Consider the following 27,811-nt stretch of genomic DNA (forward strand, 5'->3'; position numbering starts at 1 on the left):
AAATCGGAATGCGCAATGAACCAAGCATTACATTAAACTTGAATTACATACTTTTAAATTATTAAAACTATGGGAGCGTATTTTTCGCAAAAGAAGTTTTCAAACCGAAAAATATTAAATAAAAAGATGGTTGTTTGAGTAATGCTTTTATCTTCATCATCCAAAGGCCAAAGTATTTTATGAGTGAGCTTTTCCCCCTCATACTTTGTAGAAGATCGATTTTCCATTTATTGGGTTTAAAACGTACGAGAACTTTCTACAAAACTTATACAAAACGATTTATGTTGCGTCGGGCAGCACACGCGCAACACTTGGCCCTTTGCAACTGTTTGTTTTTTAGAAGACTTCTGACTTAAAAACAGTTGCACGCGTGCTGCATGGCGCAACCCTTGACCATCTGCTTCAAACTTCTTCACATCTTATTTTAACTTATTGCAGTAGTCTGCAGAGGTTAAAAAACAATTTTTTTTATTACATGTTGCAGCCGTTTGGTCTCCATCTTCTGCTATAGAGAGTTGTAGAGGTGGTTTGCAGATTTCAGACATTTTCACTTCGAAAAAACAAACGGTGTCTCACAGAATGTTTACACGGAAATACAACTGCTACAATATTATCCTTTAACATGTGTATCTTTATCTCTCTCATATGAAGCGTATTTATGGAATGGATGTTCACCAAACGATTGCACATATTATATATATATATATATATATATATATATATATATATATATATATATATATATATATATATATATATATATATATATATATATATATATATATATATATATGAAGCCACAACCAGATACAGAGGAGACTTTCAAGTAACAAGGTTGTATTGTATCCACAGCCTTGCATTCTTAACGTGTATTCCACCATTCTCTCCTTTTTGTTGACTAATGAAAGTCAAACAAGACACTCCATCTTCATTTTAACTGATGTGGAAATTGGAATTGATGGACTATAACCCAACATATTTGTATCATGGAACCACGCCTACTTAAGGATGTGATCAAACTCCATCTCCCAATTTGATTCAGCATGTGATATAGCATTAAACTTTATGGGGCAAATATAGTTTTATCATTCTGAACACAAAATAAAACAATTTTAAAATACCATAAACTTATGTAAATGATAACCAACGGATGTAAAATGAAATTATTGTGCCGTGTGGTGTGTTTGTATTTATTCACCATTATTAAATATAATGATTTTGATCCATAGTTGGAAAATTAGTTTTAGCAGTTGATAAATTCATAAAACTAATACTCCATTCAACCTGTGCATTGCATATTGGCATACATGTTTGATAAGTTTTGGATCTACGTTTTCCTAGTATATTTACTCAAAGAATTAGGATATGCCATGCCAACTTGCCAAAGTAATATTACAGTTTATACAAATGAGAGAATGTAACAAAGAAATCATATATACATATTATGTAATATATATTAGCAGCAATTGGTGGTGACTATAAAAATCCATCACCATAATGTGTATGCTCATCAGGACTCGATCAACCACCAAACCAATGGTTGGGTTGGGTTGGGTTGAAAAGTTAAAGTGGATGTGGAAGAATATATATATATATATATATATATATATATATATATATATATATATATATATATATATATATATATATATATAATGAATCAAGAAGAAGTTATATTTGTATAAACAGGTGAAAAGGCGACAGTGAGGCGGGCATGATCAGAGAGTGAGTAATCATCCGGCCACATTCCTTTTTCTGCTTCAGTTGGGTAAAGTACTGCATTCTTCACGCTGTACCCTAATACAGCTTCTTCTTCTTCTTCTTCTTCCTCTTCGTCCTCCTCCTCACACCTTGTACTTGTAGGATTCCATACTCTCTGCTGCTTTGCCAGTTATTGCCAAACCCCCAATTTATTAATTATATATACAGATTATTTATAGATTAAAATAACAGCTTCACAGAGACCAAATTCTGTACCCACCTGAAATTCTTTATAATCAACGACACCATTGCCATCAGGGTCTGCTTGAACCCAAAGCTCTTTTGTCTCCTCCTTACTCAGGCCATACGGATGACCAATAAAATTAAGCTGCAACAAAAAACAAAACAAAGCAGCTGTAAAGATTCCCACTCCCGATGGAAAACATGTAGAAAATAATAATAATAATGTACCTTGCGCAAAGCCTCACAGAAACCCGAATAAGTAATATAATCAGCCTCAGGCTCAGCCTTGAGAAATGCAAAGGCATCATCTGCTTCAGTCAGGGAGGCTCTTGCTCGTCGCACATGATACTGAAAACAGAAAGAGGCTTCTTCATTAGCGATGAGTCATGCATGATATCAGCATATTATTATTAATAACATATCATATGATAGTAATGTCTTCCAAGCATCAGAAAGATTAGAGATAAGTCACTCACAGTCGCTGCTTAATAAGTTAACACTGGCAGCCAGCATCAGAAAGCAATGATGAGGCACGCATCATATATATATACTGATACTGAATCCCCACATCACATTCACATCTATGAGTTACCGACTTTCTTTCATATGTCAAAACAATCATAAAGTGAAAGCTACAAGAAACTTTGAAAACAAAAAAAAAATAAATAAATAGAAAACCTTCAACAGCCCAAAAACCGCATCCCTCCAACTTGTTTTGAGTACTTTCCTAGACTTGTTTGGATTTAGAAGCCAAATGAAATCCACACCACATATGTTTCCTCGATGATTTCTGTGGCTAACCCACTGCGCAGAAATGCCATCCATGAGCATTTATTTGTTTATTTGCTAATAAAAATAAAATATGAGTGGAAGTGGAAGTGGAAGTGGACCGACCTTATGTGCATCAGCATCAGTGTATTGATGAGCAGTATCATATGATGATACAAATCCCTGTGACCTTAAGAATTTGTAAACATGACCTCGCTTGCTCCCATTCCAATCACTTTACAAACAAACAGCAAACACATCAAGATGACTATACTAAAAAGTTTAACACTTAAAAACTTACTTACCCACACAGAATGATGGGCAAAGGACTAAGACTGTTTTCTTTCTGATAAGCCTCCACAGATTGCAGGATCTTGTACACCTATTAATATTTAATTACATTACACTCAATATCACTATCAGCATCAACAGAAAGATAACATATGTAATATGTATCATAGGTTTACCTGACGCAGTCTCTCCAAACACATGCTTGAATCATGTGGGAACAACAGGTGGGTGTTAACTATGAGAATTTCTTGACTGTTTCTGCACTGGGTCCCGGTGAAGGCTGCAATTACTTCAACATGTAAAAGCTGAGCAACACGGTCACCGAAATCGTTGAACAAGAACTCCCGATGGTCTATCACCCGGAAGTAGTCTTTATGCACAGCTGTCAGTAGACCTGTTAATTGTTATACAACACAAACTTCTTACTTCTTAAGTCTTAGTAGTAGGGGAAAATTCACCTTTATATTTTAACAGTAACACAAGAGATAACAATCACACCATCATCTACTTTAACCCAAATGAATCACTTATTTTGCAGACAAGATCTGATTAGTTTATGTTGTTCTGCAGTGCAGACAAGTTTTCTGTTTTCCAAAAAGAAACAGCCTCTTTTCCTTGGCGCTATTCATGTACCAGAATCTTTTTTCCCCACTTACAAACATAATCATAAACAAATTGGAATTGGAATTGGACAAACAAACTGTATTATTGGAGAGAGAAAGAGAGAGCTAGTTTTATGCACTGCAATAGATTCCATGTCTCCAAAGATATCAGAGTGGGTTACCTTTAATCAACATAGTGATACTGATACTGCTATCATTAAGAAGCATAAACTACTTATTGCTTGATGATAATAAGAGACTAATAACTCACCATCACCACGATTGTTGGTGCGTGCAAGCTTGAAATTGATATATCCTGCATCACCAAGCCTCGTGTCATACATGTTGACAAGTTCTTCGTTTCCAACCCAAAACTCCTGTATCAACCGAATAACATCAATAAATAATCTCATACATACAAACAAATATATTGCCAAACAACATCAGATTTATTGGAACCTGAAGACAGATTATGGAAGATTTTTCGCACAATAGCAGATCCAAAATCCCTTCATTCCTATTCAACCAATACGCTCTGATTTCACTTTCTCTGCAAGCATGATCCTGTTTTACCACCACAAGAAACCAGATACAATCAAAACCCCAAAAACATTAAAGATAATGCAAAATCCTCCAACGAACAAACCCACGTAACATGATACCATAGACAACTTTCTTTTATAAAAAAAAATGCAAATACGCAAAACCCGATCGATTTTGCAAAATACTTTACAAAACAACACATGTCTAGGTTTTACCTCGTGAATTAGGCGCTTATAGATGGGGGCAAGGATGTTAAAGGTTGAGCATGAAAAACAGTTAGGGTCTGCAATGGCGGACGAAATGGCATAACTGCCGACTCTTGATACCCTTTTCTTGACCATACCGGCGTTCTTCTTCTTCCTTCCAATTTTTGTTTAAAACAATAATCTGTGGATGATAAGTGATTTTAATTTGGGGGTGGATGGAGAATATTAACACAGAGAGGATTGAAAAAAAATCAAGAAAGATATCTGAAAATCCAAGGGTGTTGTTTAACAAGGAACTGAAGGAAGACAACGGGGTGTTGTATTTGATGGAGAAAGGCGAATGCGTGTGTGGTGCGGTGGCAATTGGCGGAACCTTTGTTTTATATTTTATCTTGAATTTCTGGTTATTATGTAATTTGTTTTGGGAATAAATTATTTTATATTTATAGTTTCTAATTTAATCTGTATAAGAGGTGTCTTATGAGAGTCCCATGAGGACAGATTATAAAGGGGTGTTTGGGATAATTATCTTAAACAAATAATAGAGCTTTTATAAAAATGTTTATTAGTTACTCGATGTTAAAATAAAGGTTATAAAAAATGTTTAAATTAATTTATTTAGTATCAAAACAAAATAAATTGATAAATTATTTTTAATATTGACAAACTCTTATTTCATATGTAGTAAGAAACAACTTATCAAAAACTAATTAAATAAAATTAATAAACAAGTATGAAGTTACTTATCACTAATTAAATAAAATTAATAAACAAGTATGAAGTTACTTATCAAAAAAAATTATTTAAATCAATAAGTATTTATGGATTTTTTTATCTTACCAAGTTTGCCGATACTTGGATCACTTTCGAAATAAAAGTGTTTTTTGTTTCGTGTATTAAAATACTAAAATTTATTATTGTCCGTGTCAAACCAAAATAAATAAATAAACACTTTAAATAAGTAATTCCAAAAATAGGAATCTTGGTTTGTTCATTGTATTGCTTGTATTTATATTTTGTTTTTTATTAATTTAATTGCACTTATAACTTATAAGTAAAGTCAAAGTCTCCTTTGAGTACCCATCATGTTTTTATTAAAATGTTGTTAGTTGTTATAATTATAAAATTGCATATTGACTTTATATATATATATATATATATATATATATATATATATATATATATATATATATATATATATATATATATATGTAAACCTAGCATTTTTTCTTATATCATGCATTTGAAACCTCCATTCTTTTTTTCTTTCACCACATTCATTTGAAACTCCCATGACTTTTCAATTTCTTTATAATAATAATTATAATTTGGTAATTAGGTTAAATAAATATCAAATCTAAAGTCTATTCATATATAAACTAAATTTCAATATTAAAATAATATATTTAATTCTACTTATAAAATTATGCTTTTTAACTTTTAACATATTATAATTAATTTATTAGTTTTAATATATTGTTAGATGTAAACCATTATCATTTTAAAGGTATAATTTTTGACCAATTTGTATAAAATACTTAAATTTTTAATTAAAATATAACATTATAAGCTCAACTTAAATATAAATTTTATTTAACTTAAACAACCTAAAGATTATTTTATAAATAGTTAAAAGTGATAAATTGTAGTGTATTTCTAATAATGATTGTAAGTTGGTTAATAATATTAAGTAAATATCGAACCTAAAGTGTAATCATAAATAGACTAAGTTTTAATTTTAAAATAATATATTTACTTCTATTTATAAAGTTATGTCTTTAAATTTTAACATATTATACTTCATTTATTAAATTTAAAATGTTGTTGCATGTAAACAATTATCAGTTTAAAGCTGCAATTTTTGAACAGTTTGGACAAAATACTTAAATTGTTAATTTAAATATAACATTACAGTGTCAACTTAAATATAATGTTCAGTTCCACTAAAAAAACCAAATAATATTTTGTAAATAGTTAAAAGTGATAAATTATAGTGATAAATGCAAAAACTAAATTGTAATATTAGCTAAAATATTTCCTAAATATATTTATATAATCGTTAAAACTGTTCAAATAAGTAGCTTAAAATAACTTATAATAACAATAGTTAAAAAAAACCTCTATATAAATGATTATATTGTTACCTTTAAAATCAAAAAATAATGTTTGATGTTTTAAATAATTATAATAATAGAAATTAAAATATTAAGCAAATAAATTTTAAAAAATTAGTTAAAAATAACAACTATAAATAATATTAAACCATATATAATATTTAATTTTATTGATGTGTAACTCGCGAGTAGATGTTATTCAAACGATTGAGATTATAACGTTATAATAGAATTATATATTATCATATAATTCAAAATAATCAATATATTATATCAAATTAATATACGAATTGTTATATCAAATTTAACAACAACGTTAATGTTATATATATATATATATATATATATATATATATATATATATGTAAAGACTTCAACTATATAAGTGTTTCTGCGCATTACAATGTCAACTCAAATATAAATTTCAGTTCTATTTAAAAAAACTAAAGAATATTTTGTTAATAGTTAAAAGTGATAAATTGTAGTGATAAAAGCAAAAACTAAATTGTAATTTCAATTTAACTAAAATATTTCTTAAATATATTTTTATAATCATTAAAAGTTTCCAAATAAGTAGCTTAAAATAACTTACAATAACAATAGTTAAAAACAACTCTATATAAATGATTATATTGTTAGCTTTAAAATAAAAACAATATTTGATGTTTTAAATAATTATAATGATAGAAATTAAAACATTAATCAAATAAGTTTTAAAAAATTAATTAACAATAAAAACAACTATAAATAACATCAAATCATATATTATATTTAATTTTATTCATTTGTAACTCGCGGGTAGAAGTCATTCAAACGATTGAGATTATGAAGTTATAATAAATGTATATATTATCATATAATTCAAAATAATCAATATATTATATCAATTTAGTATATACAAATTATTATATCAAATTTAACAACAACGTTATTGTTATATTTAAAAAATTATATGTTTGTAAAGACTTTAACTATATAGGTGTTTCTGCGCAATGCGCGGGCATTCGCCTAGTATATATATATATATATATATATATATATATATATATATATATATATATATATATATATATATATATATATATAGAGAGAGAGAGAGAGAGAGAGAGAGTTAGGTTCATATATAAACCTTAATTACTGTGTGATTGTATGACTAAAACTCAACCATTGATCTTATACAATCTTCCAAGGGTATGATGGTCATTTTCTTTTAATCTTATCAACATAATCATAATATCATAATATCATAATATACTTATAAAGCAAGCATTTTTTATTTCACCACATCAGTTTGAAACTCTTAACTTTTCATATTTCCCTATAATATACTTTGTAACTTATATATGCTATTAATTATAAATATTATCATAAATGGAAGATTTTATGAATTATCAATAACTTCAATATAGTATTAAATACATAACATAAATTAATATATCAAACAAAATTAAAAATATAATGTAAAATTTAAAACCTAAAGTAAAATATCAAATAAAGTTTAAAAAAAAACTCAATGTATATTTTTTGCAAGAGTTAAAAGAAAGATATTAAATACAATTAACGTAAAAGAACATAAATCTAAAAGTCAAATGAACAAAAAGAACTTCAAAAACTATTTTTATAATAACTTAAATTTAGTTAAGTTATTTTAAAATTGATTTATAATAATAATAGTTAAAATAACATAAAGTTATAAATTAAATTATGTTACAATACAAATAATGATTGATAATTTAAATAATCATCATGATGGAATTAAAATGTCGTTATTTTTTCTTTAAAGTTAATAAATCATTACATTAGTTAATTAAAATAGATAAGAAGTACAACAAATTTTACACACACGTAAAGCGTGAGTCGATATCATTAAATGATTCGATTTTAGTAAGTGTTATATTATCTATTGTTCAAATTAATTATAATGTTACATTAACTAAATATCTAACTGTAATAATAATTATTTTTTAGTTAATATAAATGACAAAAATATTTTCAATGACATGATTATGAAAATGTTAACTATATAATTTTATTCGGCGCAACACGAGGATATTCACCTAGTTAGTCTACTTAATTAAAATTGGTGATATATATATGGAAAGAATTCAACCAAACGTTTCAAACGATGTTATAGGTTTCAATAGTTATCTTCATTGAATTAGGTTTAAGATCAGCGGCATCAGCATTCCCTGTAATCGTTGCATAATTTTTTTTATACAAAATCATTGAATAATCACATGAAGGAGTTTGTATTTAGATATTTTCAATTCCAATTTGATCATATGAATAATCAATTTCTTTGTGAAGCTATCATAGACACCCATTTCGAATTTGTTATACGACGCTTCTCGATGCTGATGAAATCAGCACATGTATCTACGATGCATTTGCTCGATTAATGTTCGGAAGCAAGGTTTGTTTTTTCTTTTATATTTTTTTTACATTACTTTGATTTAAATAGATTTTTTTTATGAAGTGTCATAAACATTCTCAAAGAATGGGGTACTGAATCGTTAATAATTTATTGTCATTTTTATTAAAAAATATGAAACTTAAATAGACAATTCTTGCATAATCAATGAAATTTATGAAACTTAAACAAAAAATTCTTAAAGAATTTCGATAGCAAATTTATGAAATAAATATTTATTTACTTCTTTTTTCTTTTTGCTAGATGTATACAGTTCTGTGTACACATTTTTAGAGAATAGTAGATATACATCCCCTTCTTGTGATTGATATGATCTTTTAATATTTATTCATTTTACAAGATTTTTGTAAAATTAAGTTAATTACTTATACGTTATCAACGTTTATTGAAATGCAATGTATTGTCTTTTTAACTGATTTTTTTTAGAACCAGTAATTTATAAAAAAAAATGTTTTGTTGGTAGGTTTCAGTTTGAGTAGAACATTCTCTTAGAATAAACATAAAATTTGATACTTTTAGTAATTTGAAATTGCAGTGTATAATTCGATCGAAGAGGATGAAAGTTGTACTTGTTGAGGGTTGTTTAAAGCAATGCATGGGACACAAAAAAGTAGAGTATAAAAAGTTGATTGTGGATATAGAGAAGCCGATGATATTAGGATCCAAGGATGTGTGATAACATAATACGATAATATATTTCTTGAAAGAACTGCAACTGTTGAAATGAAGAGACTCTGTAAAATTTGCAATCAGTTGGTCAATCATGATACGAGAAATTGTCCATATAATCAGATATAATTTTATTGAATTTTCTTTTCATTTTCAAGTCATTTTCATTTTTATGTTTATGCCACATTATGTTTTATCCGATTTTGGAATATTTTTTTGTATTGAATAAGATAATTACAATTTCAGCTCCGTATTATTACATCAGGATACTCAAAACTTCACTGATATGTTGTATTGAATGAGATTATTACAATTTTAATTCATATATATTCTCTACCTTTAATATACTTCTTAACAAGCTTATATGATATACATTCTCCGCCAATTCTTTAGATTCCTAACTTTTTGGTCATTAAATACTTATTTACAATTGAATAGTAACAAGTAAACAAAATAAGAGCAACAAAAACAAACCACAAGCTAAATTTTGGTACGAAAAATATTTTGTGGTTTTATTCAATAATAAAATTCTATTCCATTCTTCATTATCAACTCATTTCATTATGTCGTTATGAATGTATTAAGTCAATAAGAAACACAATCAACAACTAGAGAATGACATTTTTCGTACATTTTGTGTGCGAAAAATGGACAATATAAATAGCAGAATATGGTATATAACACAAATGGAAAGAGCTCGTTGTGATCAAATCTTCCAAATATGACATCCCCGATATATATTCAACCATATTTGTACAACATGTTCATCCATTACATGGTATATAGATTGTGAAATGTTTTACGTAAGAATTTCTATAAAAATAAACTATTTGTTCAACCATAAATCTCATCACATAAATACGTTTTTTTCAACACATAATTAGAAAATAGTAACATTTTCTGACAAAAAGCACCACATAATTACTCGACTAACACCATTCTTTGTTACCAAAGTAACTAGTTCATTCATATTATTCAAGAATAAAGTGACAAACATTCTTAAAAAATCAATCGACATTCTTCAAGAATCAAGTTCACAAAACTAAAATTCTTTTACTTTGTGATAATATTACTAGCAAATTCAACAAGTTTCCCTTTACCCTAAAATTTAAAAAAGAATTAGAACATCAAAAACCATAACTTATTGCAAAACTTTAAATTATAAATTCTTGAAGAATGAAATCAGTAAAGAACTTGGTGGTGGAGCGACAAAATCGCCATCGTCGTCGTCAAGTGTTAATAGTGTGTCAGACATATTTCTGAACTTCGATTTGAAGTTCTCCCTAAATCTCGAACTTGATGCCGTGTCATTCTTCGTGGTCGCCAATGTTCTTCTTCATTTCCAAGGAAATCAGTGGAATGTTGATTTAGGTTAACAAGAATGTCCTTGATTCTTATCCGTTTTATGTTGAATTCATGATTCTATTACATAAAAAAGAATTCAATCTTGATTTGTTGATATATTCATCACACTTCCATTTTTAGATCAAATGGTACATAATGCTTTGAGGGAAAGAATAGGAATGTGCCCAGACTACTCGACATTCCATTTTTAAAGCCATGGAGAATGACACGAATGCCCTGATGAATGATTTTATCAGCCATTTTATTAAAAAAAATAATAATAAAATAAAAAAATTAAGCACCTATTCTTAGCCATTAGATTTTTCTAATCCAACAACTCATATTAGGTGTAGCACCTGGTTCCTGGTACGTATGACATATCTAAGTAATTTTCATTTTTAGCCTTGAACTCGGCGAGTTGTAGGCCCAACTCGCCGAGTAGATCCGTGTTATTGAGCACGTTTAAGTTGGCGACTCGGCGAGTCCATATTCTGGAATTGGCGAGTCCCCGCTGTCTGGATGAAACCCTAATTTCAAGGGTTTGCACCCTATTTAAATCAACCTTATGCGCCCCAAGCCCGACTCCTTCACCCTTAGAGCTCCCTATATCGTCCTAACCCCGTTTCTTGTGAGATTGAAGTGTTTTGGTGTGATTTTTGAAGATTTTGAGAGAAAAATGAGGGTATATCAAGAGGAGAAGAGGGAGGCCAGATATCTTGGTGTTATTTCGGAGATTCATTGAGGTATAACTCAGTTTCCTTCTGCTTTTATGCTAAAAGTCCCTTAGAGCACCATTAAAGTCCTTCTTGAGCCATTTCCAAGCTTGTTTATGGATTAGGGATGGTAATGAGTTGATTAACCTCTAGATCTAGGCATGTTTGAGCTCCAGAAGCTCAGATCCATGGCCTTTATGGAAGTAAATGGCTTGAATATCCTAGATCTACCATTTTAGCCTTTATTAAGCCTTAAATCCCCATCCTATGCATGTATACACGTAAAGTTGGAAACTTTACGTGTAAAACCTACCCTAAGAGCCCAGATCTATGTATGGCATGAGCTGGATTCAAGCAAAATCGAGTATGTAGTATTTGCATGTGAACGACTCGGCGAGTCGTTCATCGGACTCAGCGAGTCGAGTCGCGAGTCCCCGAGTTTTTCCCCTTTTCGTGTTTGTTGAGTGGAGTTGTGAGTCATGGGAGGGCTCAGTGAGTCGGAAGCCAGACTCACCCATGGAGGGACTCGGCAAGTCAATACCCTGACTCGGCGAGTCCAAGGCAATCTTCTTACCTCAAGAACAGACTCGGCTAGTTGTTCATACAATTCGGCGAGTCTCAGCATAGAGTGTTCATCGAATGAAGATGAACTCAACGAGTTGTTCATGCAAATCGACGAGTAGGATGAAGGACTTTTGGACATCATTTTAGAAGGAGAACTCGTCGAGTCAATGCCTAACTCGACGAGTAGAGTCGGGATTAAGGTCAATCGAATGGGTAGGGACTCGACGAGTTGGCAAGCCAACTCGACGAGTCGGGTAAACTGGAAGTTTACTTTGACTCGTACTTTGACCTGGTCAAGGGTAAAATGGTCATTTTACCCTAAGTACAGCTAGCAGTGTTTGACTGAATGTTTTGTGGGAATTATAGTCGGAGGACTTCCGGAACAGCAGCAGCAGCAGTAGTCAGTCAGTTCCCACTCAAATCAGCAGCTACTTTGAGGTGAGTTACCTTCCAGTAGCGGTGGGTCTACGGCCACAATGTCGGCCCACCAGTAGGAGTTGTATGTTAGATGATTGTCTTTGTGATGTCATCTAGGTTTGCTACTACCTGATATGTTATATGTTGACATGATATGTTATATGTGATAGTAGTAGAGTTCGGTTGTTATGACCGAAGGGTAGGTCAGACTTCCCAGATATGTTTGACAGTATGTGATGATATGTTTATATGCTGGCATGATATGATATATGTGGTAGTAGCAGTAGGGGTGAAATAGTCCTCGAGGATCGGTTGTTAGGACCGATGGGTAGTCAGCACCCCAGAATGGCTTGACACGGGTAGGACGGCACCCCAGAATGGCCGCACGGGTAGTCGGCACCCCATAATGGCCGCAGCGGGTAGTCAGGCACCCCAGAATAGCCTGACAGTATGTATGTTACGTGATCGTATGGTATGTGGTACGATGGGGGAACTCACTAAGCTTCGTGCTTACAGTTTACAGTTTTGGTTTCAGGTACCTCTTCGTCGAAGGGGAAGGAGCCGGCGCGGTAGCGGCACATCATACACACACTGTTTTCCACATTCATGGGATTGTTCTGGGATTTATACTCTGACATTTTGATTGATCACATGTTTTGGTTTTCAGACATAGTATATGTTTATGAAATGGTTTGATCAGACAATGTTTATTTGCAAATGATTTTACTAAATATTGATTGAAAAATGAAATTTTTGGACGTGAAAAATGGGTCGTTACAAGTTGGTATCAGAGCCCTGGTTTGAGGGATTCGGACACACCTTCGGGGGTGTCTGAACTCAAATCGAGGGATTAAAAGATTTTGAGGAAGAAAAAGTTTTCTGAAAGGCTAAGTAAAGAGTTTTAAGAAGGAACAAAGTGTGTGATGTGCGCGACCGGTCGAGCTCAAGTAAGTATTCCCCAAAGTACCCATACAAGCTTATGTTATGTTTATCAGTTTCAGTAGAACAGCATGCTAGAATAGGACTAAGGATCTAGGAGTGATGCCTTATGTGCCTGCTTTATGTGCTTCAGTGTATGAAAATTGCATGCTAGAATTGAGTAGACAGCAGTAGGATAGCCTGTTTAGGTTATGCCTGATAGTATGAGTTTAGCATTGTATGCTAGTTCAGTTTCTCTCTATGAGGACGGATTTGCTTGAGATTGTTCCCTTTTGTCTGAATGCTGCTTGCTTTGTGCTTCGTGGGACTCTGAGTGATGGGAGTTAACCATTAGGTGAATACGTCACGTCACATGTGATCAGGGTTGAATAATCTTAGAGTGCTGGATTTGGCCCTATTACGCAGCTCTTGTCTGAGTCTAACCGTTGTAGAGCCGAGTCTGTTACTCAAAGGATTATCTGAGCCTCATCACATGTGATGGTATTCAGGTAATGGCTAATTAGCATTATAAGGAGGCCTTCAGCAGCTGAGGACCGGGTAGGGTGGAGTCAGAGATTTCCCTAGGGCAAGCCTAGGATGAGTATAGCAGTGACCAACAGTAGTGAAAGGGACCTGGTGGAGTCAAGGCAGTCCTCGAAGAAGGTACAGATATATGTGGAAGGTAGCATGGGCCCGTACTACTGAAAGCAGAGGATCCGTACCCGAACCGAGGAAGGCCAAGATAAGAACAAGGAACTTATAGTAGATGTGATCCCTCAAGAGGTATCAGTATCGCTAACGGTTATTATTTATGTATTTCAGAATGGTGGTACTACGCTCGATGCCAGCAGTTGGCAGTTCAGGAGAGGGATCGGGTTCGGGATCAGGTTTCGAGCCAGTAAATGAGGGTCTACGCGAGTTCATCGCGTCAGAGATCACCAGAGGCATCCTTGAGTCGACCCCCACTATCTGCGGGTCGATCAAGGAATGGATAGTTGAGTTGATGGAGGATCGCCTCAGGGCATTCAGGAACGACATGGCATCTGGCCAGTCGGGATCTCGCACACTGTCCTTTAATGACTTCAGGGGCAGTGGTGCGCCGGATTTTCATGGGGCGAAGGACCCCATAGCTGCCAGGCGATGGATTGCAGACATTAAGTCTACACAGTTGATTAGCTTCTGCCCTGAGGGGTCGAAGGTAAGGTTTGTAGCAAGGTGTTTTCGAGATCGAGCTAGGGATTGGTGGGAGTCCGTTGGTGACTCATTGGGAGCCTCGGCTGTCGAGACTATGACCTGGTCAGACTTCGTGACCAGGTTCAGGGCAGAGTTTGCGCCGGATGTCGAGCTTCAGCAGCTGGCCAGGGAGTTCTTAGATATGAGGCAGACGACGGAGACTGTGGCGGAGATCACCGCCAAGTTCCGGGAGAGGGCATTGTTGGTGCCCCAGTATGCGGGTGATGAGGACATGAGGAGGACCCGCTACCATGACATGCTCCGAGCTGATATTCGGGAGCATGTCAGCTTTCCAGCTTGCCCCACCTTGGACTCTATGATTGTCAGGGTGAGGGAGAGGGAGATAGATCTGGAGCACATCCGGAAGAGGAAGACAGAGGAAGGACAAACATGAGGGGCTTCGGGGAAGAAGCCCAAGGGATCAGATGGTAGGCCGAAAGGCCAGTCAGGACCGAGCCGCTGCAGGAAATGCGGCAGACCTCATGAGGGGGCATGTAGACTGGGATCGTCGGGCTGCTATAAGTGCGGTAAGACAGGGCATTTCAGCAGGGATTGTACCGCCCCTGCACCTGTGATACAGACGTCTAAGTTGTTGTCTTTCCACTGCAACCAAAGGGGCCACAAGAAGGCCAATTGCCCCCAGTTGACAGCAGCAGCAGCAGCGCCAGTGAAGGCGCCAGCTCCAGCGACCCTGCGGATTACTGATGGCCGGCAGGGCAAGGCAGAGGCTCCAGTGTTGAGGAGCCGGGCATTTCAACTGAATACCGAGGAGGCACGTGCCGCACCCAATGTGGTGACGGGTATGATTCTTTCCCTCTATTTTATTTATATTATGTTATGTTATTGATACGTGCTCTGTGTATATCCATTAGGATTGTTCCATGTGAACGGTATCCCTGTTCAGGTGTTGTTTGACTCGGGTGCCACCCGATCGTTTGTTTCTATTGCACTTAGCAAGAAGTTTACTGAGTCTTCAGGCATGTTGGATTGCCCTTTAGAGGTAGAGATTGTCGATGATCGATCGGTGCGGGCATCAGCGGTGTTCAGAGATTGTGTTCTGAGGTTATTCAAGGAGCGCTACTTGGTGGATTTGGTTCCCATTCCGTTGCGTGGGAACAAGGTCATTATAGGCATGGATTGGTTGAGCCCTAATGGGGCGGTGATAGATTGCGCACAGCAGCTAGTGCGGATCAGGACCCCAAGTGGGGGAGAGTTGGTGATACACGGAGAGAGGCCACCGCGTGGACCCACAGTATGTTTAGCAACGAGGGCTAGGCGTTACATTCAACAGGGTTACGCGGGATATGTCGCGTATGTTATGCATACCCGGGAGGCGGGTAAGGCGATGGTGAGCGAGATCCCGGTGGTGCGAGACTACGCGGATGTGTTCCCAAAGGAGCTGCCTAGGATACCTCCAGAGCGACAGGTAGAGTTCAGGATCGACCTAGTTCCTGGTGCGGCTCCGATAGCCAAGGCACCGTATCGGTTGGCTCCTCCTGAGATGCAGGAATTGTCTACACAGCTGCAGGAGCTGTTAGACAAGGGATTCATTCGACCGAGCAGTTCACCCTGGGGAGCCCCGATCCTGTTTGTGAAGAAGAAGGACGGGTCGCATCAGATGTGTATAGATTACCGGGAGCTGAATAAGGTAATGGTGAAGAACCGTTACCCACTCCCGAGGATTGATGACCTCTTTGATCAATTGTAGGGGGCATCTTGGTTCTCCAAGATCGATTTGTATTTAGGTTATCATCAGATGAGGGTCAAAGAGGAGGATGTGCACAAGACCGCGTTTCGGACGCGTTATGGCCATTATGAGTTCGTGGTGATGCCGTCTGGGCTCACCAATGCTCCTACCGCATTCATGGACCTCATGAACCGTGTGTGCAGACCGATGCTGGATCGGTCTGTGATAGTTTTCATTGATGACATCTGGGTTTATTCCAAGACGCAGGAGGTGCATGAGGAGCATCTGAGAGAGGTTTTGGAGACCCTGAGGAGGGAGAGCTTGTACGCTAAGTTCTCCAAGTGCGATTTTTGGTTGCGCGAGGTGCAATTCCTTAGGCACCTTGTCAACCAAAATGGTATACTGGTCGACCCGGCCAAGATAGAGTTTGTGATGAGATGGGAGGTTCCGAAGTCTCCATCTGAGATTCGGAGTTTCCTAGGATTAGCGGGCTACTATCGGAGATTCATTTAGGTTTCTCCAAGATAGTCGTACCCCTGACACGGTTGACTAAGAAAGTTGTGGTCTTTCGATGGGGGCCTGAGCTGCAGGCAACGTTCGAGATTCTAAGACAAAGATTGTGTGAGGCGCCAATCTTAGCCATGCGCGAGGGCGTAGAGGATTTTGTGGTATATTGTGATGCGTCTATTTCGGGGTTGGGCACGGTACTGATGCAGAGAGGGCATGTCATTGCCTACGCTTTGAGGCAGCTGAAGTCTCACGAGGCAAACTACCCGACGCATGACTTAGAGTTGGGGGCGGTGGTCTTCGCCCTTAAGATTTGGCGACATTACATCTATGGAGTTCAGTGTACCATTTACACGGACCACAAGAGTTTGAGGTACCTCATGGATCGGTCGAATCTGAACATGAGACAGCGTCAGTGGTTGGACGTGATGAAGGATTATGATTGCGAGATCCTTTACCACCCGGGGAAAGCCAATGCGGTGGCCGATGCGCTTAGCCATAAGGCGGCGCCGATCAGATATGTGTGTATGAGGATGACGGTGGTGACTCCACTGTTAGAGCGGATTCGGGAAGCTCAGCAGGAGGCTATGAAGGAGGAGCATCGGAAGAGCGAGCGGATAGTGGGTCAAGTCACCTCCTTCGATTATGATAGTCGAGGATTGTTGACACTGCACCGTAGGGTGTGGGTGCCGTATCACGGGGGCGTGCGCCAAATCTTGACGGAGGAGGCGCACAAATCCCAGTTCTCCATTCATCCAGGGGCAACAAAGATGTATAGGGATCTTCGTCTAGACTATTGGTGGCCCTGCATGAAGCGGGATGTGGCTTGGTACGTCGAGCGGTGCTTGACCTGGAGGAAGGTCAAGGCCGAGCATCAGAAACCACACGGAAAGATGCAGCCGTTGGATATCCCGTTGTGGAAATGGGAAGATATTATGATGGATTTTATCACAAAGCTTCCCAGGACTGCGTGAGGAGTAGATTCAATATGGGTCATCGTGGATCGATTGACCAAGAGCGCCCATTTTATTCCGATCCAGGAGAGTATCTCGGCCGAAAAGTTGGCTGATATCTATATCTGGGAGATAGTGGTGCGGCACGGGGTGTCGGTGTCAGTGATATCAAACAAAGATGTGCGTTTCACTTCCAGGTTTTGGAAGAAGTTTCATGATGAGTTGGGCACTCGTCTGCATTTTAGCACTGCCTTTCACCCGCAGACGGATGGTTAGAGCGAGCGGACCATCCAGACCTTGGAGGATATGTTGTGGGCATGCGTGCTAGACTTTGGTGGTAGCTGGGATACCTATCTTCCCTTGGTTGAGTTCTCGTACAACAACAGCTACCACGCGAGTATTGACCGTCCTTCGTTCGAGATGTTGTACGGACGGAGGTGTAGGACCCCGATATGTTGGGGTGAAGTTGGCCAGAGGGTCATGGGGAGCACAAAGGTGGTGCTCAAGACGACCGAGAGGATTCAGCAGGTTCAGAGCAGGCTTCAGACTGCGTAGAGTCGGCAGAAAAGCTACGCCGATAAGCGCCGATCAGACCTGGAGTTCCAGGTCGGGGATATGGTTCTCCTGAAGGTGTCGCCTTGGAAGGGCGTCATTCGATTCAGGAAGCGGGGCAAGTTAGGCCCTAGATACATTGAACCGTTCAGGGTTGTAGCCCGGGTGGGCAAGGTGGCATATAGGCTGTATCTGTCATCCGAACTCAGTCAGATCCACAACACCTTCCATGTCTCCCAGTTGCGGAAGTTCCTAGTGGATGACTCTACGGTGGTGCCGTTAGAAGATATTCAAGTTGATGACAGCCTGAATTGCATTGAGCGCCCAGTCGCAATCCTCGACCGAAAGTCAAAGGATCTGAGGAACAAGAGGGTGGAATTAGTGAAGGTGCAATGGCAGCACCGGAAGGGTTCGGAGTGGACTTGGGAGCTGGTGGAAGAAATGATGGAACATTATCCCGAGCTGTTTCAGGATCGAGCAACAGACTTCGAGGACGAAGTCTAAAATAAGTGGGGGAGATTTGTAGCACCTGGTTCCTGGTACGTATGACCTATCTAAGTAATTTTCATTTTTAGCCTTGAACTCGGCAAGTTGTAGGCCCAACTCGCCGAGTAGAGCCGTGTTATTGAGCATGTTTAAGTTGGCGACTCGGTGAGTCCATATTCTGGACTCGGCGAGTCCCTGCTGTCTGGATGAAACCCTAATTTCAAGGGTTTGCACCCTATTTAAATCAACCTTATGCGTCCCAAGCCCGAATTCTTCACCCTCAGAGCTCCCTATATCGTCCTAACCCCGTTTCTTGTGAGATTGAAGTGTTTTGGTGTGATTTATTGAAGATTTTGAGAGAAAAAGGAGGGTAGATCAAGAGGAGAAGAAGGAGGCCAGATATCTTGGTGTTATTTCAGAGATTCATTGAGGTATAACTCAGTTTCCTTCTGTTTTTATGCTAAAAGTCCCTTAGAGCACCATTAAAGTCCTTCTTGAGTCATTTCCAAGCTTGTTTATGGATTAGGGATGGTAATGAGTTGATTAACCTCTAGATCTAGGCATGTTTGAGCTCCAGAAGCTCAGATCCATGGCCTTTATGGAAGTAAATGGCTTGAATGTCCTAGATGTAACGCCCGTAGATCCGGGCTAGTAAATTTAGAGACGATAGACGTCAAAAATGAATTTTTGATGAAATATTATTTAGAATGAATAATATTAACTAAGGTATAGTATATGTTACAAGGTTTGCGTGCATATAAAGAACGCCGAAATCCGGGTTATAACGAAGAAATTATGACATGTCGAAGTTTCGCGACATAACCGGCACGACACTGCGCGACATAAATAGTGAATTTACGTTAGAGTGATATTTAGCCTTAGTGATCTAAACAAAATTCGTAGAGTTCGTTAAACTGTGAGTGTGCATAAAAAGAACGTCCAAATCTGACTTCGTATGAGGAAGTTATGATTTTTCTAAGTTTCAGCTTAGCAGTATGCAGCCCGAATACTCAATTTGAGGTCGAGCGGTTTTTAGCCGAAACAATCTAAACGAGAATCGAAGATCTCGTCAATTTTAGTGAAACGATAAAAAGATAGGTGAAAACGGACGTCGATGAAGAAGTTATGAATTTATAACGGAGGTATCCTGTGCTGGCCTACTAAAAATAAATAATAAAATAAATTCAAAATTAGCCGATGAAGTCTAAATGAAAATTGTAGAGCGTGGTCTCACCTACGCGGGGATATAAAGAACGTCGAAAACGGATTTTGTATGAGGAAGATATGAATTTTTGAAGTTTATTAAATATTTTCGGTATTTAATTTAAATATATATTATTCGACATTATCCAGGGGGGAGTCAGCGACCCTATCCTCATTACGCCCAACGTAATTTCAATTTATGCCCAACATAAATCGAAGTTCCAGCCCCCTATAAAAGGATGTCGAGGGCAGCCGAGTTCTTTGCTCATTTCTTCCCTTTCTCTCGCGTTTTTGCATCGTTTTTCGTGCAAGAAATATCCCGAAGCCCCGGTATCATTCCCGAGACCCGAAGCAAGTCCCAAAGCCCCGAAAATCCCGAGAAATTCGATTCCCGAGCCGAAGCTCTGCCCGCGAGGAGCCCGGTTTTTGTGAAGATCTTCCAGATCTACCGAAGAATACTACTTCTACAAGTCGTAGTGTTGTCCGATCATCTTCTAATCAAGTGAGTGTGTGGTCACTTTCTTCTAACACATAAATATTAAGTATTTGCTATGAAATACGTGCTATGTGTATAATATTTTGTTGTTTATTTGAGATGATTGTGGAATGGATGAATTATATAAGTTTTAATGAGTTAAACTATATACGCATTTTGTATCTAAAAATATGTTGGGTAGAACATGAGTAGATGAGGTTGTTGGTAGGTGATAAAAGGTGGGTTGGACCAAGAGATAAAAGGATAAAGAGATAAACTTGTTTTAGATATGGATGTATGGATCAGGTCAGGAGGTTAGTTTTAGATCCGAGAGTATGGATCAAATCAAGAGGTTAGTTTTAGATCCGAGAGTATGGATCAAATCAAGAGGTTAGTTTAAGATCCAGGAATATGGATTAGGTAAGGAGGTAAATTTTAGATCTGGGAGTACGGATTATGTATTTTTGAATTATGTGTTCATACGATAAGGTATCATGCGTATAGTCCCTTTTAGGAACGTGATTTTTATACGTGTATTGACTAAGGTATGAAATATACATATGTATGTAAAGTATTTGTTATTGTCCGAAATACGTGTTAGATATATGTTAATATACAACGTGCGAATCAGATATGGTTCAATATGTGTTAAGTGTTGGATTAGTCTCTAAGTCCATAACTATTTTGGTATGTACTTGACCCGATGGTGCATGGTCCTTTTGGGTTGCCTTCACCAAAGCAACTTGATAGGATGAATTATGGAGAGAAAGAATTAAATATGATTTATTAATATATTATGGGAATAATATATTAAAGGATAAATCATATGGTTTAATTAATATTAGTCAATAATTAATTGGTAATTAGTTTTGTGACTAAAAGAGATTAATTAAACTTAAGGGACTGGAATTGTAATTATAGGATAATTACAATTTGGGCCATGGATTGCCTTATAATAAGCAGTGGACGAATTATATGGGGAAACCCATAAGGAAATCGTCCAAGACCCTAATTAAAGGAGTCCATGGGTTGCTTAGGGCTTGAGCATCCAAATTAGGGTTTCCTTGTTAGATAACCCTAATAGCCTCACTATATATAGACCCCTTAAGGCTCAAAAACGGAGAGAAGCAACCTTCTAGGGTTTCACACGTTTTTTGGGCAGCCTCCATCCTCTCTCCTCTTCATCCTCTTGCTTATGGTGTTTGTGAACCATTAGAGGAGTGACATTTGTGACTCTAAGCTTTCTAAAGTCAATACAAAGAGGAATTGGGATTGTTATTGCTACATAACAATCAAGGTAACATCTTAAACCTATTCTCATGTTAATATGATTACTTGAATGCTATAATTAGGGTTTATAGCCTTGGATAACTTGCATGTACAATAGAGAAACCTAGATCCAAGCATTAGGGTTTGTATGAGCACATAGGATGTTCTTAGGACTAAAACCCATCAGTGGTATCAGAGCCTAGATTGGTTTCTATTATATTGATGCTTTGTATGTTGAAAAAATTTGATTTTTGTGTTTCTGAAGGCTAAACTCGCCGAGTTTTTTAGATGAACTCGACGAGTCCATGCCTGACTCGACGAGTCGGCTGGTCAGAAGGAGGGAAAGCCGGGATTTCTTGCTGTTTTTGCTTAAGGATAGTTGCCTTATCATATTAGATCAATATAAATCCGATTTTTTGATATATATGACTATATTCTTGATCTAATTGAAGATATTTATCAATTAATAAAATATTTGTTTCCTTATGTGATAATTGATTAATTATTTTAATTAAATTGGTAATTGTTTTGCAAGAAATCATTAAATAAATCAAATATGGATAATTATGTGATTAATTGTTAATTTAGATTATTTGTTATTTGATCCTTGTGTTATGAAATGTTTCATATTTTCCCCTTTAGGTTTTATAGTTTAAATTTGACCTCAAAAGTTTTGTTGTTTTGAAATTTAAATAGTTGAAACCCTAATGTTTTGAAAAAGGTTTCAAAACTTGCCCTCAAGTTTTGGAATTTAAATTTTGATTAATAGTTTAATTTTGATGTATATTTAAATTCTAAACCCTAATGTTTTGAAATGTTTCAAAACTTGCCCTTAAGTTTTGGAATTTAAAAAGTTGATTAAAAGTTTAATTTAGGAAAGTTAAATTCTAAAACCCTAGTATTGTTTTGAAAAGGTTCAAATCACACCCTTATGGTTTTATTAATTAATTAAGGTGTATAATTAAAAGAGGTTTAATAAGTCCATAAAAGTTTAGGTTTACAATTTAATTGAATTAAAAGTATGATTATTAAATTTGACCACCTAGTATTTTAAAAGTTGTAAAATACACCCTATACTATATATATATATAACATTAAAAGTCTAACATTGTATATATGTATGAGTAAAAGTCAGTCTTACCGTTAGTAGGCCTCATTCACGAAGCTGGTCTATAAGGGGTGTTTAAGGAAATTGCCTATAAAATGGTGATTGAATGGGTATCCACTCTTACCCACCGCACTCTTGACTAGTGGAGGGTCGTTAGCCGAACGGGTAGGATAGGACGAAACCTTCCATTATAAGTATAATGAATTACTAAAGTAACTAAATGTTTTTCAAATTCCCAATCTTAGTCACTTAGGCAAAGTGAATTGATGCAATTCCATGAAATTACACTTTGTGCCCTTGCGAAGACGTTAGTGGAGCGTGTGTGGTTAACTGACACACTAAATGGTTCTAAGCAAAGGTAGCAAAGGGTGACTCAATGTTTGTCGTAGTTCGGTGGAGCGTGTGTCGTTTACCGGCACATCGAATAGGTGACTGTAACATGTGAGGGCACCATGTAAGTTTGCATGGTTATTCACACCCGCTTTGTGATTCTCGGCATCCCAGTTACAAACTAGAGGGGTATATCGAGATTTAAACATGCCATTGAAAGTTCAATGAATCTCAAAGGATCTAGGAATTTTCATAGATTTAAAACTTCAATTTCTTTTTCGTTTTTCGTGGTGGAAATTAGTGAATCGTCATTCACGTACCTTCAAATATTCTACAATTAGGGTTACAGCATTCCTCTCCCGAGTTGTGGAATATTGTGTTGGGTCCTAGCCTTAGTATCTCATTTGGGTGATTTACTAAGGACTCAATCAATCAACTAACTTGAATTCGTTTTCTCCGGTTTTGTAAATGTCAAAGTTCGACAACTATGGTCTTCCCAAATCCCGTGGAACAAGCTTTCCACATGAAGATGGTATTCCACGATTCGATCAAGGAACAAGAAATCATGCTTCACTTCCTACACCTCCTCCAATTATTCTCCCTAACCGACAAGTTCAAAAGCTTGAAAAGTTAAAGATCACTCAAGCCCTTTTGGCAAGTAAACATAAAGAAGGAAAGTCGGTGTGTGCACACGTCCTAGGGATGAAGTCCCACATTGATAGGTTAAGAATGTTGGGATCCGTTGTCTGTGAGGAAATGGCTGTTGATTGGGTTCTTCAGTCACTTCCTAACTCATATAGTGAGTTCATAAGAGAGTACTATATGATGAACCGTGACGTGACCCTTATAGATCTCACCTATATGCTTATTGCTGCTGAATCAGCAATGGTTTGGCGCAATAGAAAAGCAAAGTTGATTGTTGAATCTGCCTTCAAGACCTCTATGGATATAGACAATGGCAACGAAAGACATGCTATGATCGAAAGGTTTGATCATAAGAGAAAGGCAATGTCTGAAGTAGTTCCATGTCATGTTCCAAAAGAGTCAATTTGCTTTTATTGCCAAGAGAAAGGGCATTGGAGATGAAGCTGCCCCATTTACCTAAGAAATCTAAGAGATGGGAGAGTCGAAACGTATGGCTCTAATATAGGTAAAAACCATTAACTAACTCTTTTAAGCTTCTATTCTAGATTCTTAATACATAATGTGATAAGATTACAATTGATGTTTTGTAGGATCGAAGAAAAGAAAGGAAGCTTAAGGGAAGAAGTGAGCAGAATCTAACCGTGAAGGAATGGATTTCGATCGCATTTCTCAAAGATTAGATTCTTGAGCTACTACTTAGAGTCAGAATTAGATTGCTAAGAAAGATGTATTAGCATAGTTTTTCAATGAATTGCATTGTAAGGACAAAATTTTTCCGCAATAAAATAAATTTTGATTTTATATTATTTATTTGTCCTTGCAATGGCGTATATGAAAAATTGATGTTTGAATGTTTCTATTATTAGCAATAATGGATTTGGTTCTTATTATGTTATTTATGGAAATGTCGAGAATTTACCAAATAGGGAGAGTTTCTCATCGCCCAAGTTTCAATTGGACAGAAACTTGGAATCATGCAACTTGGTTGCACGATGAATGAGAAAGTTCATATTTGGAAATTAGACTAATTCATTGACAAAGTGTCAAGTGAAGGACTTGGAGATCGAATACACAAAGTTGCGTGTTGATCAAGTCCACCATAAGAGTAACAATGATATTCGTCATGATTCACTAAAGGTTTAGTAAATATGATTATACTTACAAGATTAAGTGTAATTCTGAATTGATTGAAAAAGTTTAAATCAATAGCAGAACGAATAAGAAGAATCAAGTAGGCAAAAAGATAAAAGTTTCTCTATTCTAAGAAGAAGGGAGAGTACCTTTTATGCTTTATGATAGGTTTTAATGATTAAGAACCATATCTCAATTGATCCTCTAAGTGAGTCTTAGTACAATTGTATGTCTAAGAATAGGAATCAAGAATTGAAGAAATGGTTAAATCAAGAAGTCAATCATACTTCATTCCAAAACAAGTCTTAGAGTTAAGATTGTGACATTAAGTGAAAAATATTAAAGGTTTATAACATTCATCAAATGTGGAAAGTTGTGATGTCTTGGATAACACAAAGACCAACTTAGACCAATTTATGAAGTGTTTTGATAAAAACTACACTAACTCTTGAATATTTGTTTGTCAAGAAATGGTTATTGCAAGAGAATCTTATATGTCAAGGAGTCAGTGGGAGTCTTAATGATCTTGAAAGGTTTCAAGAACAAATCAAATAAACCTTATCGATCATCACTAGCACACGAGTTGAGGTTTACAACCTATCGTGTTGACATTATTTTGTTTCTGTGCTGATCCAATTGAGTTAATTATGCATGTGAGTTCTATGAGTTCTCATTTTGAACGCATAAAAGGCAAGGCACCTTAATCAATGAAAGGTACATTGATAGGAAAGGGTGAGCTGCTTAACTACTTGGAAGACATGGTGGGCAGTTGTGCTACCATAAGGCAATAAATCGAGATCAAGAAAGTTCGATCCATATGAGTTTGAATTTGTTGTAAACTTTGGTTTTAACAAATTCACATGGATACGAACACATACACCGTTTAAATCTAAGTTTCATAAGATTTCCTCCTTCATGATAATGATTGTGAGGAAATACTTTCACTAAGAAAGATTTTAAGAAGATAGTGATTGTAAAATTGCATTCTCGAATTTAATTATGGTCACGGTATCCCTTTCCATAATTTGAATTGTGAGGTTTGGCAATTAGTCTTAATTGTTTAGACACACATATGAACTATCTAAGGCAAAGGTGTATAAGAGGCCTTGATAAAAGATTATCAAAGCATTAAGTATTAGAAACATGAATTTAAGAAATTCAATAAGTATTGTTTTTCTGAAAGTTAAGCTGTTTCTGAATACATGTCGAAGCCAGTGGGAGCATAAGTGTTATGTTTATAATAATCATCATGATAGTGGGAGCATAAATGTTATGATTGTATGATTATTAAGGCACGTATTACAAGTTGGCAATATTAATTATAGAAAACAAGAGTCATTCTTTGCAAAGTTGTAAGGATGGAATAGTTGTTTTGCTATAATTAAGGGAGAGAATATTATGCTTCATTTCAAATCTAAAGGCTTAGGTTGTGGAATGTGAATAAATTTAGTCAAAGGTACATAGTGTGTTCTTAAAATTTCGATTATGATTACGGCATTCCTCTTCACAATTCGAATTTTGAGAACATAGCAAATAAAACATTATGCGTCGTGTCCCATACGCTTCGGGTATAGGATCGATTGCAAATGCTTGACCATTCTAAAATTTTCCAAATGTCTAGCGCATTTAGAGGGAAAAGGGACTAGAATCGGTTTTGACTAAAATAATTAAACAATTATCAAAGGACAATCCAAAGTTCGATGAGGATTGGTTGCTTGTGAGTAGTTGGAAGCATGGTATTGAATGAACCATATTGACATTATTATGAATAGAAAAGATTCTATTAAGAATGAGTTGTCATATGGAAAATATGGAAATGTTTCCATATTGGATGGACCATATCAACATTATTACGAATAGATAAGATTCTATTAAGAATAAGTTGTCATATGGAAAATATGGAAGCGTATCCATATTGGGAATTGAATATTGAAAAATCTATGTCTAGATTAGAAACTTTTATGCAAAAGGATGTTCAAAGGAATGTTCTTTGAGTGAGAGACATCATATCTAAGGAATTGTATTATAAAAATAGAGGACTTTGTAATATCATTGGCAATAGTCTTTATGACTTGGTGCAGTGACATTACGAAAGGATCGTTGCATAGAATGTTAGAATCTAGCATATTCTATAAGTAGCAAGAATTTGATATTCTTTCACTTATGAAAAGGGATTTGGGGTTGTGAAATGAGAATGATTGGAAATGTGCTCAGTTTGGTCTATTTCACAAAGTAAGAACCATAGGTTAACATTGTGTGCATGCTAAGAGCATGGGACAAGTGTAATAATTCAAGTAAGAAGTTGATTACCCAAAACAACAAATAATGAGTAACCGATATGGTGATAAATAAAATTAGTTTTATTTATACTCAAAGGTTTGAGGCCATATGGGATTAGTATTATTCTTGTGTTTCACATTTGCATGTTTTGACTTCCAGAATAATTGAAGTTATTAAGAATAATCGAATTATTCGAACGGGCCGCAGTCGTTCATATGTTGGAAGTAGATATGAATGAAGACTGTCGTGAATTGGTGTGTGGATTGTCTAAAAGAGTATTAGACATAAGCAAATGTTTGCTGCAACGTTCATGAGTGCTTATGAATATGATTTGAGCATTGGATTAAACCCACGCTCACTTGGATCACTCCATGAATTGTATCACGAGTGATTGGTGAGACGATAACATCTTATATTATTGAAACCGA

The 27,811-nt window shown here is 36.0% G+C and overlaps 1 protein-coding gene across 2 annotated transcripts; it reads right to left on the reverse strand.

Moving 5' to 3' along the window:
* Positions 1-1,358: 1,358 nt before the first annotated feature.
* Positions 1,359-4,731, reverse strand: LOC111920489 (uncharacterized calcium-binding protein At1g02270). Of its 2 annotated transcripts, none has more exons than XM_023916074.3 (10): positions 4,364-4,731; positions 4,065-4,169; positions 3,877-3,982; positions 3,180-3,397; positions 3,018-3,094; positions 2,839-2,947; positions 2,623-2,748; positions 2,173-2,292; positions 1,982-2,089; positions 1,359-1,876 (listed from the first exon to the last, which is right to left on the reverse strand). In XM_023916074.3, exons 1-10 carry the CDS (start codon positions 4,487-4,489, stop codon positions 1,661-1,663), a joined length of 1,311 nt encoding a protein of 436 aa, XP_023771842.1. In that variant the 5' UTR covers positions 4,490-4,731; the 3' UTR covers positions 1,359-1,660. The 2 variants fall into 2 exon arrangements, with proteins under 2 accessions (XP_023771842.1, XP_023771835.1); XM_023916067.3 differs by having other exon boundaries at positions 1,359-1,879; positions 4,364-4,729.
* Positions 4,732-27,811: the final 23,080 nt, after the last annotated feature.

This window comes from Lactuca sativa, chromosome 2 (assembly GCF_002870075.4).
Source record: "Lactuca sativa cultivar Salinas chromosome 2, Lsat_Salinas_v11, whole genome shotgun sequence".
In the NCBI taxonomy this organism is placed as follows: Eukaryota; Viridiplantae; Streptophyta; class Magnoliopsida; order Asterales; family Asteraceae; genus Lactuca; species Lactuca sativa.

Excerpts from the sequence above, each read along its gene's own strand:
- LOC111920489 (XM_023916067.3), bottom strand. The coding sequence starts at position 4,489 with ATGGTCAAGAAAAGGGTATCAAGAGTCGGCAGTTATGCCATTTCGTCC. Across the intron at positions 3,095-3,179 it reads GTTTGGAGAGACTGCGTCAG|GTGTACAAGATCCTGCAATC; the intron begins GTAAACCTATGA and ends AAATATTAATAG. Across the intron at positions 2,293-2,622 it reads CGGTTTTTGGGCTGTTGAAG|TATCATGTGCGACGAGCAAG; the intron begins GTTTTCTATTTA and ends TTCTGTTTTCAG.